The sequence below is a fragment of the Pleurodeles waltl genome, chromosome 8, assembly GCF_031143425.1.
Source record: "Pleurodeles waltl isolate 20211129_DDA chromosome 8, aPleWal1.hap1.20221129, whole genome shotgun sequence".
NCBI classification, from domain to species: domain Eukaryota; kingdom Metazoa; phylum Chordata; class Amphibia; order Caudata; family Salamandridae; genus Pleurodeles; species Pleurodeles waltl.
This window is the reverse complement of record NC_090447.1, coordinates 1,510,623,049-1,510,640,261: the sequence shown is the minus strand read 5'-3', so window position 1 is coordinate 1,510,640,261 and position 17,213 is coordinate 1,510,623,049. Positions and strand designations below refer to the sequence as shown.

Below are 17,213 nucleotides of genomic sequence, written 5' to 3'. Positions count from 1 at the left end.
AAGGTGTAAACAGAAGTACTTCATGAAGGTATAAACAGAAGTACTCCTCCCAGTGGATGCTCTGTAAGAGACCTTGTCTTAGGACTCTCATTATGGTAACAAGACTGCGGGATTCGGGCGCTAGTACCACCCCTTGTGGGTGACTGAGTCACTTCTGCACCATCTGGGAACTGTTGGCATAGCCCTTTTGGCTAGCTAGCAGCACCTCACCAAAACCAAGAAAGTAAAGGTGATTTGTGGCATCCTGACACATGACAATCCGTGACTTCAGAAGCAAATAGTGGTCTACAAATCTCACCACTTTCTCATATTTGCGGAGTCTCATACATAGGCAAGAGGAAGGAGATGCAGAACCGTTTTCAATTCATTTATTGTGAAGACTGCAATCTATGATAAAATACATAAGCCTCAAATATCAGGAAGATAAGACACAATAGGATTAGGATTGTTACGATCAGTGGGTCGAAGATAAACAACCCAAGCATACTGAAATAACATATGCAAAAAATCTACACCTAGCTCCTAACTAAAGCATAGCAGTGTTAGCCCAATACGGCCCGTACTCAGTCCATGGAAGGAACACCCCCCCGTACCTGAAAGCATGGGTCTACCCTCCGTCTCTTTGTTTGGCTGCAGAGACTGGGCTGAGGTCAGCAATGTAACAATTAAATGGCATGCACCATAAGATGGTTTCCTGGTGGGAAATGACCTGTCTATCTTCTTCTGGCCTGTCTGTTGTTTTTTAACAAAGCGTATTAATTTCTTCGAAAAGACCTGGTGTGATTATTTGCCTAAATGCCAAAGATATCTACGCACTCTTTTGGCGGCAATATCTAGGTGGAATACCATGTACTGCACTGGGCATCCTTTAGCAGAGGTACATTATGAAACGTTGTGCACTGAAAGTAATAATATGTTCACAGATTTGCAGTTGATTAGAAAACTAAAACATATCCACTAAAAGCTAGTTGTGTTAAAATAAATAACTGAAAACAGAGCATATAACTAGGGCAAAGGGCAGCAGCCTAAGCTGAAATACACATGCCAAACGAAGCTCTAAAATCAAGCCACAACAGCATCTTCGTGTGACCATCGTGGCATGAAGGTATAGACAGAGGTACTACTCCCAGTGGATGCTCTGTCAGTTAGAGGCCTCTTGGTGTGATCCGCCGTGAGATGAAGCTGTAAACAGAAGTACTCATTCCTGTGAATGGTCTGTCTATTAGAGGCCTCTTGGTCTGACCTGATGTGGGATGAAGGTATAGACAGAGGTACTCCTTCCAGTGGATGCGCTGTCTGTTTGAAGCTGTCCATTAGAGGCCTCAGCTCACACCCTACCCTCTTAGACACCACCTCCACCATAGCTGTTGAATGTGCCAGGATGGGGCACAGAAAAACAGGAACTGCATCTTGTCACCCACATTAATTGGTACGAAAACATTTCAATGCAAAGCAGTGTGTTTTGCTTACATTCATATGTGTGTAGATGCACACATAGTAATAGAAATATAGATGCATACAAAGTAAGATTCAAACATTTTCAGCAAACATGCCTGTGTATAAATTAGATGCCAATGGGCATGGCACGCTCTTGCCTGAAGCACACCTGCAGGTGCCAGAATGAAGGGGTCGCACCAGGGTTCTTTACGCCTGTACCAGACCTACCTCCTGCTACCTGTCTGTCGAGCCTGCTAGTCTGCACTCGAAGTGGTCTGTGCCTGCACTTCAGTATGCTTCTCTGTTCTTCACGCTGGAGGACTGCCTGTGCTAGCTTCTCTCTCTATTGTTGCTGATTCCTGTTGGTGTAGAGGTTTGTCTATTGATGTATGCAGAGGTAGCGAGGTGTGTTTGACCCTCTAATCTCTACTATCGTCCTTGGCTGGCACATGATTGGTTTGGCCAGCTGCCGCTGTAATCATGCAACAGGCTGGCGATGGCACATTATTAGACTTTGCATTGGCCCTGTATGGTATTTATGGGTTGTAAGACTGGAGAACTGTATATCTGCCATGAAGTATATGGATGCTGACAAGATGGTCTTTCCTCACACACCATGTCTGTGAAGAGGTACTAAGCTTCCCTTACACTCCCTGCCACAGGACAAGCAGGTGACTCTCCTGTGATGCGGACTGCACTAAACTTGGGATTTAGCACTCAAGCCATCCTTGACTGTCATCGTTTTATTCTACGACAGGTATACAGGGTGCCAAGGTCCCCATGGATGCTGGGAGCCAGGAGGAAGAAACCCCTGCAAGTCATAGAAGGTTTCAACCCACGCAGAGAAGACCCTGTCCAACAGACCTACAAATGTCTTTACCATACACGCGCTCCCAGGGTGCATCACACGGGGGCAGTTAAAGCAGTGAGCGAGGTGGCTCCTCACCCTCCAGAAACAACTGCGGTGCAAAGAGTTGGGTTATGCTCAACTGTGGCGGCTCCATGTGCCCCACCCCCCAAAGACCAGAACTGCTCTGATGCAGAAACTGGAATCACTTCTACAAGGTATGACACCCTAAGTCTGCCCCTCAACAATCGGGGGCCCATAGCTCGGGCAGCTAAAGGAATGTGCAGATGCTGATGCAATGGTACATGTTTGGCTCTAGGAGCCCATCCGCTGCTGTGCGTGTCCATCAGTGTAGAGATCAGAGGACGGTTGAGTAGCCCATCCGCTGCTGCTCAAGCCCATCACTTTAGAGACCAGAGTATAGTTGAGTATCCCATCTGCTGCTGTGTGCGTTGACCATAGCCATGTGCAGCCCATCGGGGATGGCCCTAGTAGTGAATCTACAGCTGTGTCCACCAGCGATGGCTGGAGTAGCCGAAGGTCAAGTCGCTGAACTTGGATTGCAGAGCCGGACTTTCTATTTGCAACTCCACATTTGGATAACACTTCTTGCCTCCCTGTGCCTCTAACCGTAAATGTGTTCGTGAAATATGTTAAAACTGACTTGGAGCTTGATTTGGTGTTTGGCGGATGGGGTTACTCCATCACAAACGTGACGGATATCCGATCCACCTTATTACGATTCCAATATATCCCATGGGAATAGTAATACAGCAGACGGGTATCCGCCATGTTTCATGTTCGTGACGGAGTAACCCGTCTGCCAAACTCTAAATCAGGCCCTTAGTGTGCCGTCTCGGGCTACCTCGGTCACCTGCCCCTCCCACCTGTAATGTCGCGCTTGTAGATTAGACAGTGCGCGCATTAATGACTCGGAGACGCATGGTAGTTTGACATGTGGCGGTGACGGCAGGCGTGTTCTTGCCTCCCGCTCCGCTTTCAAGAGAGCGCGCCCACCATCCACGCCCTTTTTATTTCTTTAACCCACTTACACATAGCAGAATATAGCAGGGGCGTGGGCTCCCAAGCCCCTCGCATTCACCTTTAAAATGGTAGTGCCCGCGCTTGTCGCGTCACAGGCGCAACACTACACCACGCATCTGTTTCCCGCTGTCTGCCCTGAGCCTGGCCCACGTGCCTTATGTGCAGCACTCGTGTTAAACCACTCTTTCTACACTACAGATCTGTCCTATAACTCGCTCTGCTGCTTCATGAAGCGGAGAATTTCAAGACCCCAAAACACTCAAAATGATAAAAAGTTACACTGTCTATAACTGGAGGAGTGAGTATTCAAGGTAAACTGGTAGGTGAGTGAATGATGAGGAAAGATATGCAGAACGTCACACGTTCAAGCAAAGGCTAGGTCTTGAAGCATGCTCTTGCTGGTTGGACTGAGAGCTATAAGCAGCCCAAACTACACGCGCTGATCAAGCCTAATCCTCGTCCGGGGGACTCTGGAGGGAACCCCAGATAATAGGGATGGTGAGTATCACTATTTTAAACGAAAACGAACAATTAACTTTGCAGTTTCAAAATGTGATAAGGTTAAAACTACAGGTCTAACGGTCAGTTCTGACCTGAAAAACAGTACATATTTCGCCATCTAATGGTCTGGCACAGACCGAGGAGCATTATTTCTCCGCTGCAGTGAATCACATATGTGCCGTTAAAAAAGATCTGTGCTGCCACCTCAGAGCTGCCTTGCCCCAGAGGAAATCCTAGCTCCCTCTGTCAAAAGGGGTCATTACCCCCCCACTCTAGCTCACTAAGATCTTTGGTGTCCTCGATGGCCAGTACAGCCCTGCTCCTTCCATCTTGGTCAGATGGACCCATTGAGTTGGGTGATCGAAACAGCTGTTGGTGTAATGCATGCCGTCATATCATTCCTACCACATTAAATGCATCAATACCAGTGCTTAATTTGCGGAAAAAATAATTGCCAGGGCCTTTGGTAGAAGGCCATTACAGCTTGCACCACTGATTGACCCTGCCAGGGCTGCCAGTGACGGTACCGATACAGCTATTAGCATCACATCCCTCCAAGTGAGATAATTCAGACTATTCCAGGCCCCCAAACCTATAGGAATACCTTGGGCGACAGGTATTAGTACATTTTAATGTGTACTGAATTCATAAACAACTGTTGTTGTACTCGTCTCTAAATTAGACAAAGAGTGCCACCATGTTGCAGATAGTCATAAGTACTAGTTAAAGAAATGCTCCAAAGGTCCAACACACCCCTGCTATATCGCACATTGCCCATCTTTGAAAGAAACGGTGGATCACCAGGTGAGGTTTGGACCACTTGTTCTTCAAATAGTTACTGATACTGCGAAAAAGTAGGTGAAGCTATCCAAAATTAGAAGTTGGTGTCAATCTTGGACGATGCATATGGAAGAAAAGTTAGTCAATTCAGGAGCTCACGATCAAAGAAACGTGGTTGTAGTGGTATTGACAACATACATTGTTTCTCTTAATGAGTATCTATTATTAATGCTCAGCTTCTTGTAAGGCCTATGGTGATTTGATGTGTGCTATATACTCTCTAGAAGACCCTACTTGGAAGAAACATTTGCTACAATTCATTGAATTTCTGAATATGACAGATTCTACTAAGGTATCCCTGTGTTACTGGTGTTGCTAAACTGTTTAATATGGATTCATGTCACTTTTTCTTGCTGTGTCATTTACGTCTCTATCCCTGCACTCTTACATTTTCTTCTATCTTACTCACTTGGTTCTATCCTAATGAGGTATCTTAATCCGTTTACTGTTTGAGGTGTGCTCTGAGACTACATCCACAATGCATTGCTCGTTAGGCTCACCGATTATTAGACCTACTGCATGCTGAATTTATCCTACTTTTTCGTCATCGCAACGCATGTCTACATTACTATATGCTAGCACCATGTTCCTCCCTTTACCTGGACCTGTCGCCAGAGGGATTTGTTTTTTTGGATACCGCTGGCATTGTGAACTAGTTTCACTTGGAATTAATTGATATGCACTAAGTAAACGGGACCTGTTGATTTCACTGGATGCTTTCTTCACTAGGGCTAATGGCTTCACATTTTTTCACACAGGGATTTGATAACCTTTCCAATAACAAATCAGTTTGTAGACTTCAATTTTTGTTTTATTCTACTGCCTTGAGAAAGCCCCAGGTTTACAACTATGAAAGGGGCGAAACACGTGTCGGCTGTCTCTCTCAAATCTTGCAATAAAATGATGTTTTGGATGAACAATACCACTATGACCATGATTCTTTGATCTTGAACTCCTGAATTGACTAACTTTTCTTCTATACGCATCGTCCAGGATTGACACTAACTTCTAATTTTGTGAGGCGTCACCTACTTTTTCACAGTAAAAGTCATAAGTACCGGGGGTTGACAATTAAGTGCTGGTGCCGAGCACCAGAAACCACCGGCTCAAATTTAGCACTGATCTATACCAGTGGTTCCCAACTTGTGGTCCGGGGACCCCTGGAGGTCCGTGAAGGCTCCTCAGGGGGGGTCTGTGACTGTTTATAATATTACATTATATTAACAGATTATTAAAGTGTATATAAATACAGTGGCTAAATGTACAATTGAAAATTTTAAAGCGAACTGTAAAGGTCAAGGAATTTGAAATTGGAGGCTAAAAATAAATTAGTATTCTCAGATTGGTTCGTCGGAGCAGTGCAGGTGCACCAAACAGAATATAGTATGGACAATGTGTGGCTTCAATTGAATTTAGAAAAGCTCAAACCTTCCTATTAAAATTTACATTTTAATTTATTTATTTATATTTGTTTGCACATTAAATAAAATGTGTTATCATTTGTGTATCTTTCATGAATGCTTGTTTCTGTATTTTTTGTGCATTGTTTTGCAGTTCAAATCATCAATGATGTTTACGCTGGGGTCCCCCGCTTCCAATATTGACTCAGTGGGGGTCCTCAGATTCCAATAATGATTCATTGGGGGTCCCTAGGTTCCAGTAATGATAATTCTGATGGATACAACTACCTGTGGATTCCTCACCTTATGAATTCAAGAGGTTGAGAACCACTGATCTATACCATGCCCAAGGTAGGCAGTCTGTGACTGCTGAGAGCCACTTCCTTTGGGTAGTTAAGCAGTTTTGTGCTTCTGCATCTGACAGGGTGTCTACCGGCCCTGGATTCTCATAAGGACATGGTGGGGGGCGGAGGTTTAAGAATGTTCCTATTCCTTCATGAGCATGCATGGGACCTGGGACCAGGTCGGGAATGGAACAGGCAGTTTTCTCCTTTTTGCACCACTGCTGAGGGTTTCGTTACGCAGTCATATAGAAATCGCACCAAAAGCTTATTCCACACTATAAATCCCATCATGCAGTGTTATTTTGTGGGAGTGGAAGTGGGATTTAAATATTCTTAGAGGTTTCCATGATTCCACTGGTTTACTACGGGCTCTGAATGCAATTTGCATGAGGGCCCATTTACAAAACCTTCATAGTAATACAAACATTGCTTCTTACCACAGTTGTTTTGACTTTCCTAAGCACTATGAACAACAGGTGTTACTTTTACATAATAAATGCACTGACCTGAAATGGATCTCATGCTTGCTGAGTTCACCCTCTGGAACGGCAGATCGCAGCAGATGTCAGTGGCAAACATTTAATTCAATGATCTGGCTCAGAATTATTGTGCGGTGCTCATAGGGTACCTGGGTGCAGTAGTTGGTATGTACAGTAGAGCACAACTCAGGTCAAAACATGTTCAAGTCTAAATCAGCCTCACCAGTTCAACTTAGGGGTCAGTGCGTCCCCTTGGTGAGGAAACATCAAGAGTCTGTATCCTGAAGATGGTTGGTCCAGTGGAGATTGGGGACATCCACTGGGCCTACATCACACCAGTTGCGGTTAGGGAACTGAGATATAAGGTTGGAGGTTCATGAAGTGATACCTGAGATCAAAAGGGCTAGTGAAATATTTCATCCTGCGAACCAGTACAAATAGCAAAAACCTCTATATTCTTCTCGTGCTGGAAGGGCTGGCTCCCATAATCAGAGACTGGGCAGTCAGAGACTATGCAGGGTTGCCACATGTGTGGCCGTGGAATACATCTCTGCTGATTCTCAGCCACTATTCTTGCAAATACTTCATTGGTCATTTCTGGTTGCCTGAACAGCAAGATCCTTCTGTCTCTTAAGGATTCACTCAGACAAGACAATCCCTGACCAGGCTTCAGTCAACTAGACCTTGGTCTGCGTTCTGTTCAGGGACTTGCTCCTTTCCACACACTGGCCAGTGCAACTTCCTCTTCTTCTACGGCATGTCACAGGGCTTCTCCAGAGCTACCCTTGAGTGGGGAGGGGAAAATTAAGCCTGCAGGGCCCTTTCGCTAGCAAACATCTCTCTGGTCTAGTGCACACAGTGTCCTTTAGAAGTCTAGAAGATGGACAGCTCCTGGCTCGATGGTGCCACCCTTGTTCTTTTGGTGCACTGGTGTGAAGCAAGGTGCAAGATTGCTCAAGTGCAATCATGAAACAAGGTCTTAGGGAAGTCATGGAACATTGCTTTTCTGTGTAAGCCACAGAATTGCCTGACTTCACAGGTTCTGGGATTCACTTGTCTCATTTCTACTAGAGACATGAAAATAATAAGCCATAGATTAGCACCTATATACGTTGTCACTGGTAGAATTTGGGGCTTCCATTCAGCTATTGCCATACTTCATTTCTATCCTTTGTACTTTTTTTAATGAGCTCATGCACCATTGCGGTGGTCACATTCGTTTTCACTCTGGATTGCTGATCCATGTTCCAAGCCTCCAGATATCTTTTAATATTCCACACAAATTTAGCAAACAGTGGTGTTTTCTTTAGAACCATAATTTACCCTAATGGATGTTGTTTAGTGTCTGCTGAAATCTTGTCCTCTTTCATAAAGCAGTGCATTCTGGGCCAGTAAGAGTAACACATCAAGCCACTGATTAGCTTTCATGTGTTTATGCTGTAGGTTCAATCAGAAGCCAAGTGATAATTATGAAGATCCCAAGGATGTAACGGCCATCCACGCAGCGTCAGAAAACATGGGTGACTTCAGGCTGAAAACTGCTCCAAATTACACTGTCCCAGAGCACATGCGCATGTCGGCCGACAGGAAGAGACACCAACTCGCTATGCTAGAAGAGCTGGTATGTAGTAATGTCCAACCAAAGCCCTCCTTATGTCTGGCTTTCTCATCTGGTTTTAAGTATGATTCTTGTGGTAGTCATATGCCAAATCCTTTTGGAGAGCCTAATGAAATAAAAGGGCTCTAGAGTTTCTGAGCTTGTGATTGGCTGAATAGGAGAGGAAAGCTGGTGTCATGGTTCAGGGATGAGGTTTAGCCTGTTTGCATTCTAATTTTGCACCTGAAGTTTTTATTGGTAGTACTGATATAAGAAATCACATTTTTTTATGGAAGCACTGAAGCATGTAAGGATTGGTGCACATGACCTTACCGGCAATTGCCTTTTCATGGAAATAGCCCAAGGGACCTCCATGAAATCTGGTTGCAGAGGGGTAATCTGACGCATCAGCCCAGGTATTAAAATCACTAAATACAATAAAATGTGAGTGACTCACTAGATGTGGAGTTACAACACTGGCCAATATTTTGCCAAAATTAGTATGGCAAAAAAGAGGTCCATAGCAGAGAATTCCCATATTAACCAGTGAGTGTGTCACTTTAAGAGAGAAACCAAGATGTTCTGCATTAGGGATCCAGAGAGAGACTAGAGATGAAGGATCAAGAGGGATCCAGAGAAAGACTAGAGATAAAGACAGAATTGTTGGCACTAATCGCCAAGCCACCACCATAATATCTATGCAAAGGCATTGCAAAGTTTTAAAGGCCTGACGACAGGCATAAAAAAGTAAAGGCTGGTCGTCTCTCCATCCAAAACTCCGAGATAGAAAGTAAACCTAGATTAAGATTAGAAAATAGGCCCCATACGTCAGACGCATTTTTGCCTAAATAATGGGTGTTAATTAAGGCCTGTGTAAACTGTCACGTTAGATAGAGTAGCGTAATCCATTAAACCAGCGTCAAATCAAGGTATCATTGACTCTTCAAGCCTCAGATGTTCAGGATTAAGGCCCAGCACTTCAAATACACCTCCCTAGTCAGAAGGGCTAAATAGTGAGTTAACATGGAGCCAAAATCCCTCCAGCAGCATTTACCCCATTTTGTTCAACTGTCTGACTGTGTTCTGTGTGACTGCTGACTGTGCATGTGTTTTCTCTAACTGTATGTGTGTTGTGTAGGCCTGTATATGGAACTTTCTGAGTGTGTATGTGTGTCTGTGTATGTGTGAGAGAGAGAAAGAGTGGTTACCTATATCTGTTTTAGTCTGTGTATTCTGGTGCACGTCTGTTGGCTTGTGTGCATGCATCTAGGTAGGTCCATTGGTATGCTTGTTTGTTGTGCGTGAGGTTTTGTGAATCATCATCATCTACTCAGCGCAGTGAAGAATGCCTTCAAGTAGACCGTCTTGCAAGACTCGCTCCAAACAACGGACCATGATCATGCCACCTCAGCGGATTTTCTATGCTTGATCCCAACAAGGCCACCTCCTAAGACTCAATTATTCCCTGTTTTCTTGCCTTCAGCTGAACCCTCGGGCACAGGGGTGTATTGCAATGAAAGCCTAATTTACCAAATGCCAATAGCACGGAATCCAGTAGTCAAACAACTATGAAGTACTTTGCTCATTCAGTACTGGTTTTCTGCTCCTGAGTACTCATTGCACTTCAGCTAGAGGAATTGAAGGTTTTCAGTCTGAGTCCCATGGTATGAAATAACTTTCCTACATCCTTATGATCATTGCTGAAAATGCCTCTACAAAATATGCTTAGCAGCAGGGCAATGTACTCCTTACATAGCAAGAAAATCAGCTTGGTAACCTTCCTTTATGCAGACAATAATGGACAGTGGGGCAGGCTCCCTCCACACATCTCAAGTCTCCTTCATTCTGCTCAAGATAGAGGCAAGCTTTGTCATGTGTGATACAGCATGGAGAGCATTAGAGGAGGTGTTACCCCCACCTCCTTCACCTCCGGTGACCTCCAGACACCTCTTTTCAATGTATGATATGGCATGAAAAGCAGCGGAGGAAGCATCCGCCACACACCTCAAGAGTTCTCCACACAGGTCAAGATGGACAACAGCGAGCTTTTCCTATGTGTGATACAGTATGAAAAGCAGTAGGGGAAGTGTCCTCCACACACCTCATGATAGACAGTAGCAAGCATTTTCCATGTGTGATACAGCATGAAAAGCAGTAGAGGAAGCTTCTTCCACGCATCTCGAGAGTCCTCCATACACCTCAAGATGGTTTTCCCATGTGTGAAACTGCAAGGTTTTCCAATGTGTGAACAACATTCAGTGCACTAGATACAGCATTTCTTACACACCTCAATATGGACAGTAGCAGGGATCTCCCATGTGTGAGATTGCATTCAGTGCAGTAGATAAAGCATTTCCCACACACCTCAAGATGGTTGGTAGCAAGTTTTTTCCATGCGTGATATAGCATGAAGAACAGTATGGAAAGCACCCTCCGATACAGCATTAGAAGCCCTGGGGAAAGCATCTGTCACACACTCTGAGTTACTGTCAAGTAATCTTCTACATGCAACATCAGCAGCATAAGGCAAAAGTCCTTTCCTTGTCATGCCTTAGCATGAGAAGCAGTAGGTCATTATTTCCCCATGCATATCACAATTAGCAGTCGGGCCAACTCCCTACATATATGGCATGGGTATCAGCAGGGCAAGCTTCTTCGAACCACATCACTAACAGTAGTGCAATCTTTTTCCATGAACTCCTCAAGCAGCAATAGGGCAAGCTTCATCAGCCTGTACTAGGTTGAGACATACAGGACGCGTCCTTCAAGCAGAGTAAGTGTAGAACTTCACCAAGCGTCTTTCACACCCATCGGGTATGTTAGCACCAGTGTCTACACACCCCACACACTCTGACCAGACATATCACAGGTGCCATCCCAGCCAAGCCCAAGTAAACTAGTTGCTGGTGGTGGGTATTGGCTGCCGTGCTCTGCAGAGTCTGGGCATAAGCTCTTATACAGCAATCCTCCTATTAGTTTAAATGTGCACTCCCAACCCTTTTTAAATAAAATGCACACATTTTCTCAGATGCTTCTAAGGCATGGAATGACTTCCCATCCACATCAAAGCCTCCTCCTCTCATCTTGAATTCCACAAGAAGCTGAAGACCTGGCTTTTTAACCAATTTAACATAGGCAGGGCTAGACACATGCACCTCCTCGTTGCCAGGATTTCCTCGCTTGTGATAATGCCCTTTACAAATACACTCAACATAACATGCTGTACCAAAACACATACTCCATAATCCCAGACTTTGTACTACATCTGTTCAAATTACACAGAGACAGCAATTGTGCTAAGTTGACAGATCTGATCTTGCAGTCGTGGTTGTACGCCCATGACCATTTAGTGAATATCACATAGAAATGCCCTCCTTTTTAATAGGAACTTTGCATAAGTGATGGCAATGAAAGCATGTAAATTTACATAATACTCATGATTGACATGAGCATCTTTTAATAATTTGGTTCTGTAGCTTTTGATTGTTGGGTTGATTTGCAGGATGGAGGAGACATACAACTTCTAAATATCTTGCACTTTTTCTTGCAGATGCACGAAAAGAAGGCCGCCATGAATCGATGGATACTATCACTGCGAGATCTAAAGCTGGCTACAATTGAAGAAATCCAGGCCCTGGTGAAAGACTTGAAAGGGATCCAGTCCAAATTGGATCCTTCTAAACACCTCCCAATACCCGCAGTCCCTCAGATGCAGCCTGATGAGACTCCAGAAAAGAGATTTGAATACAATGATGAAATCTTGAACAAATTCCGGTTGACGGAGGAGAAACAGCTCCAGGCTCCCAATTCATCAGAGCAGCAAGGAGGCTTTGGGGGTTTTGGTGGTTCACAGGGGCAGATTGTAACAAGGAAAGACTCAGGCAGCCAATCACAGCTGTCTTTTAGTTCAACATCTGGCACACAACAAAGCATCATGACACCAGATCTTTCACAGGCCACTGACAAAGAAGAGTCAGGATTCACTAATCTGGAACTGGAAATTATGAAAGTGGAGGAGATCAAAAACATGTACCACCAGCAGAGAATTATCAAAAAGGTGAGCTAAGTCAGCCATGAAAGGCTGGAGAAAAATAAACGAGGGGTGATATGAATCGAATGCATTCTGAGTTGAGAGATGCAAAATTAGATTTTTTCAAGGAAAGTTATGTCAATGTGACAAACTTCTCGAATTTACAACGTTGCAAAATTTGTCACTTTTCTAAAACTTCACCTGTGTGTGAAATTTACTTAGTGAGGTATTTTTGATAAAATTGCTGCTTGAAAATCTTCTCAAATGTAGGGTTTGTGGTATCGCATTTTTCGCAACAAAATACTTTGCGCAGGATTGTTCACCAGCTATTTCCCTTTGTTAACGTGGGGTAAAAAGTTTCTGGAGTTGGCAAATATCATAGATTTTTCATACTACTGCCACCAATGGGGAAGAGCGCATGGCGCACGTGTCTTCAATGAAGATTTACATAATGGAAAAATAGGATTTCTAGTACTTTCCTTATAATGCATCGGAGTTTGAGTTACAGTGTATGGTAATGTTATGGATGGATCTCAAGGCAGTTGCTTTGTATGTCTTGACAATCTCTGTAGAAAAAATGCATGATGGAATGCTTTGAATTAACCTTCTGCTGTTGTTAATTACTATAGGTGGCAATCCAGACCATCATTTGTTTGCTCACTGCCCTTCTATTGAGAGGGACCAACTTTATGGAATTCAGGGCCACATGTAGGAAACTCCAAGATTGCGACTCGGAAATTGCGAGTCTGTCTGACTCGCAATTTCCGAGTCGCAATCCCGGATGCAGAACGGTGTCTCAGACACCGTCTGCGACTGGCTTTGGGGTCGCAAAGACCCACCTCATCAATATTCATCAGGTGGGTCGCATTTTGCGACCCCATAGCGAGTCCCTGCACTCACAGGGATGGTGGCCTGCTGAAGTCAGCAGACCTCCGTGTCTGTGACTGCTTTTTAAATAAAGCAGTTTTTTTTTTCATTTTATAGCCCGGTTTCCTTAAAAGAAAACGAGTTGCAAAATGAAAAAAATACCGAAACCGTTTGGTTTCGGTTTTTCAGAGACCACTGCCTGCTTGGCAAAAATATTTTTGTCGACATTCACAAAGGGGAAGGGGTCCCATGGGGACCCCTTCCCTTTTGCGAATGAGTTACCACCAGTGTCACACTGGTGGTAACTGCGAGTTGCTTTGCGACCGCATTTGCGGTCACAAAGCAATTCTGAATTGCGATGCGAGTCGCAAATAGGAAGGGAACACCCCTTCCTATTTGCGAGTCGCATTTTAAAATTGCGAGTTGGTACCGACTCGCAATTTGGGAATGAGCATCGCGTTAGACTGTTTGCATGGCGCAAACTGCGATTTTTGCAGTTTGCACCATGCAAACGGCTACCTACATCTGGCCCTCAGTCCTGGACCAGCCCCAATAGAATCAGTCCAGTTAGAGTTTCTCAGCTGCATCTCCTTTGAATAGGAACAAAAACATCTCCAGACCTTTTACTGCTTTGTATGGTCTCATCCTTGAGGCTTGGCTGTAAGCCGACAATACAGGGAGCACAAGACCCTCCTCTGGTCATCCCTGCCGCACTTAAAGCATCTCTCTGAAAAAAAAAACAAAACAGGTGGGCTGGAATTCTTGAATTAATCTCAGCCACTTTAACTACTCACATTCCAGTCTACCATGTTTGTTCATCTGGTGCTGCAGACGGGGACTAACCTTATACAAATAAGTCATGGTCCTGGTCTATTCAGGACAATCCATCCGAACTGTCAGGTCACATTGCTGCTGAACAGGAACAAAAGCAAACCCAGTCTAATTTCAAACCTCTTCATCTAATGCACCTCATTTTACAACAATATCCTATTATCATGCCATTATATAAATGGCCAGATAGCATATTGGCAATTTTAAAATGATACAGAAAATGATTTGTTTAAGATGAGGATTCTTTCTAATGCATAGATGCCTCTGTGAGCTGTAAGGAAAAAAACATTATTGAAAGTTGTGGTTCAAAATAAAAAACATAATTTGAATGACAAATATTTAATTTGCCCCCAAAAAAAGGTTCTCTAAGAATGCTTCATTCCAAAGATTCAAGTTCCTCAACATGACGGATCGACGTGTGAATAGAAGTTACATCAAGAGTGCCCACTAGGACCTTTGATGATATCTTGACTTCTGCAATTTCTCAAGACTAGGAGGAACTAGGAGTAACTAGGGGTTGAAAAAAGAGTATCACTGTACGGATGCTGGATAGTATTGATCTGTATATCACATATACATTTATAGGGTCTTTATGAGTTGGAAAACAAGTCTCACCTAAAGAAGTTATTGCTCATTTTACTAGATGATGCAAAGTCACAGTAATGTTCATCCATTCTGGAGAAATACGGTGTTCCCGTAAAGGAAGCTGCCCGAGCAGTTAATGTACTTGATTGTCGCTCCATAAACTCTCTAAATAGAGTAATATTTTCAAGCTCTGAATCCAAAGTGTTGTTTGGGAGATCAATATTTAGCACAACTTTGCAAAGTGCACGGCCATGTCTGAGGTCTCTCCGACTAAATCAGAAGATGAAGAATCTGGACACAAGTTGTATCCGCTACAGTTATAGGATCTTTAATCTTAGGGAGGATGGTCCTGATGAAGTCTTTTTTCCTGTGCAAATCCTGCGTGCTGTTCCTGCTTCATGGTGGAAGGTTTCCGAGAAACCAAGGGCCAGATGTACGGAAGTTCCATTTTGCATTTCCTAAATAGCGAATCCTAAGAAATCGATGTTTAGGAAATGCAAAATGGAATGCTGGGAAATTCCGATTTCCTAATAGCAATTCCTACAGAGTCACAATCACTATCATGGAAATCGCTACTTAGGAAATGCAAAACCGTTCCCTCCCTATGGGCCTTAGGCCCATAAGAAGGAATGGTTTTGCATTTCTAAATTTGTGATTTCCTTATAAGAAACCACAAATTTGGAAATGCAGCTGTGCAGTGCCAAAATCATAAGGGGGCATTGGAATACACCCAAATATTTGAGAACCTTCAGTATTCTAACTCCAGCTTCTTAACATTTGGAGGTAGTGTATTTCCAGGTGTCTTTTCTATAGAGTTAGCAAGCAGTAAGACTGAAAGATTCAAGTGTGCTAGAAATGTGCATGCAACAAATTTGGATGCTCAGTAGAGGTGAAAGCCACTTAATGGATACTGAGGAGGGACCACTGAGTATATGCAAAAAGGGAGCTCCATCTCAAACTGTCTGGCGCCCTCCCACTCCCTCATAAAGCTTGAGCACACTGTCGATGACATGGTTTTTAAAGGTGTTCAGTTCATCCACTGCTCTCATTTCTTGTGCACCCTGTTTTGAAGTTCACACCGTGGTTGATGCCTCAGACGGATCCCAGTCAATCTCAACTACCTGGTTGAGAAGATTCCCACCTTACTCTTGGGTACCTTAGCTGAAGCCTCAATGTACATGGACCTGTTTGGTAAACCTGATCCATAGTGTGTGTAGTTTGCAGAAGTTCTCTCTCTCTCTCACAGATAGTTTCCTCAAGTGAGTTTAAATCTAGATCCTTTGGGCCCAATTCATGTCCTGAGGACCTGGGCTTGAAAAAATCTTCATTTAGTGATCTTAGTAGGACTCTCTTATGCGGGGGTCTATGTTTGTAAAAGGCTACCACCAAAGTTGGTGTTGGTGCAAACTTCTTCTGGTGGGCCAAGGCATGCCGCTCTACAAGCTTTGCCCCTTTGGAGCTCAGCCACATACCCTGGAGCTGACATAATCTAGCAGGTGTTCCAGTTGATAATGGTACATCCCTCAACATGCAAGTGACACTTCCTCCAGCTCAAACTCGGTTTCAGGGCTTTCCTACACCCTGTGCACTAGACTAGCCCGAAGAGGACAATGGAGCTGACTCTGCTCTACACTGTCTGAGCATGTGCTCTCACCCTCTGCCCAGGCTGGGGAGAGGAGAGACGGAACATGGGGTCGAACCAAGCAGCCCAGTCCAACTTTAGGCAGCTCTACCACAACTCCACAGCAACACTCTGCAAGAAGGCTCCATCCCACACAGGGCAGCCTGGCACCGCTCAGCAAACGCAAAAATGGAGAAAGACACAGGATCTCCAGAACTTAGCTACCATTTTAGGCCCCCGCTGACCCCGCCCCCGAATTTAAATTTATTTCAGTTGTTATGACACATGCACTTGAAAACAAACGTTTGCTGAACCTGTGTAAAAACGAATCAATTCACTCACTGCAGATTGTTAATGGCGAATCTTAGAGTATGTGTGTACATATATATTATTTATAATGCGATTTATAAAATGCATGGCTACCTCATGAGAGGTGTCCCAGCACTGGAAGCAGATCTCTGCACCCTACCTACCACTTTCAAACTCTTGAGCATTCTGATCTAAAGAAACAAGTTTTAAGTTTCTTCTTAAAAAGATCTGATTGGCCCTGACGAAATGATGAGGTCCAGGCGTTCCACCGCTTTGGCGCCAGGTAGCTGAAAGAACTCCCACCAGAGGGTACTTCCTTTACCTTTGGAACAATCGCCAAGAGCTCCCCTGCTGATCTTAGATTCCTTGAAGGTACATATGGTTTCACTAGCGACTCAAGGTATCCCGGCCCTTTACTGGCAAAAGGTTTGTGACAGTAGCACAAAGCTTTAAAAGTTGATCTCTGATTTACTGGCACCCA

At 44.1% G+C, this 17,213-nt stretch overlaps 1 protein-coding gene across 4 annotated transcripts in view; it reads left to right on the top strand.

The window, feature by feature from the left end:
• CFAP44 (cilia and flagella associated protein 44) overlaps positions 1 to 17,213 on the top strand; it is a 382,521-nt gene that overhangs the window by 294,323 nt on the left and 70,985 nt on the right. For all 4 annotated transcript variants that reach the window (XM_069202788.1, XM_069202786.1, XM_069202785.1 and 1 more), the window contains 2 exons: positions 8,336 to 8,513; positions 12,040 to 12,546. In XM_069202788.1, coding sequence (XP_069058889.1) covers positions 8,336 to 8,513; positions 12,040 to 12,546 — 685 coding nt within the window. The remainder of the gene's footprint in view (positions 1 to 8,335; positions 8,514 to 12,039; positions 12,547 to 17,213) is intronic.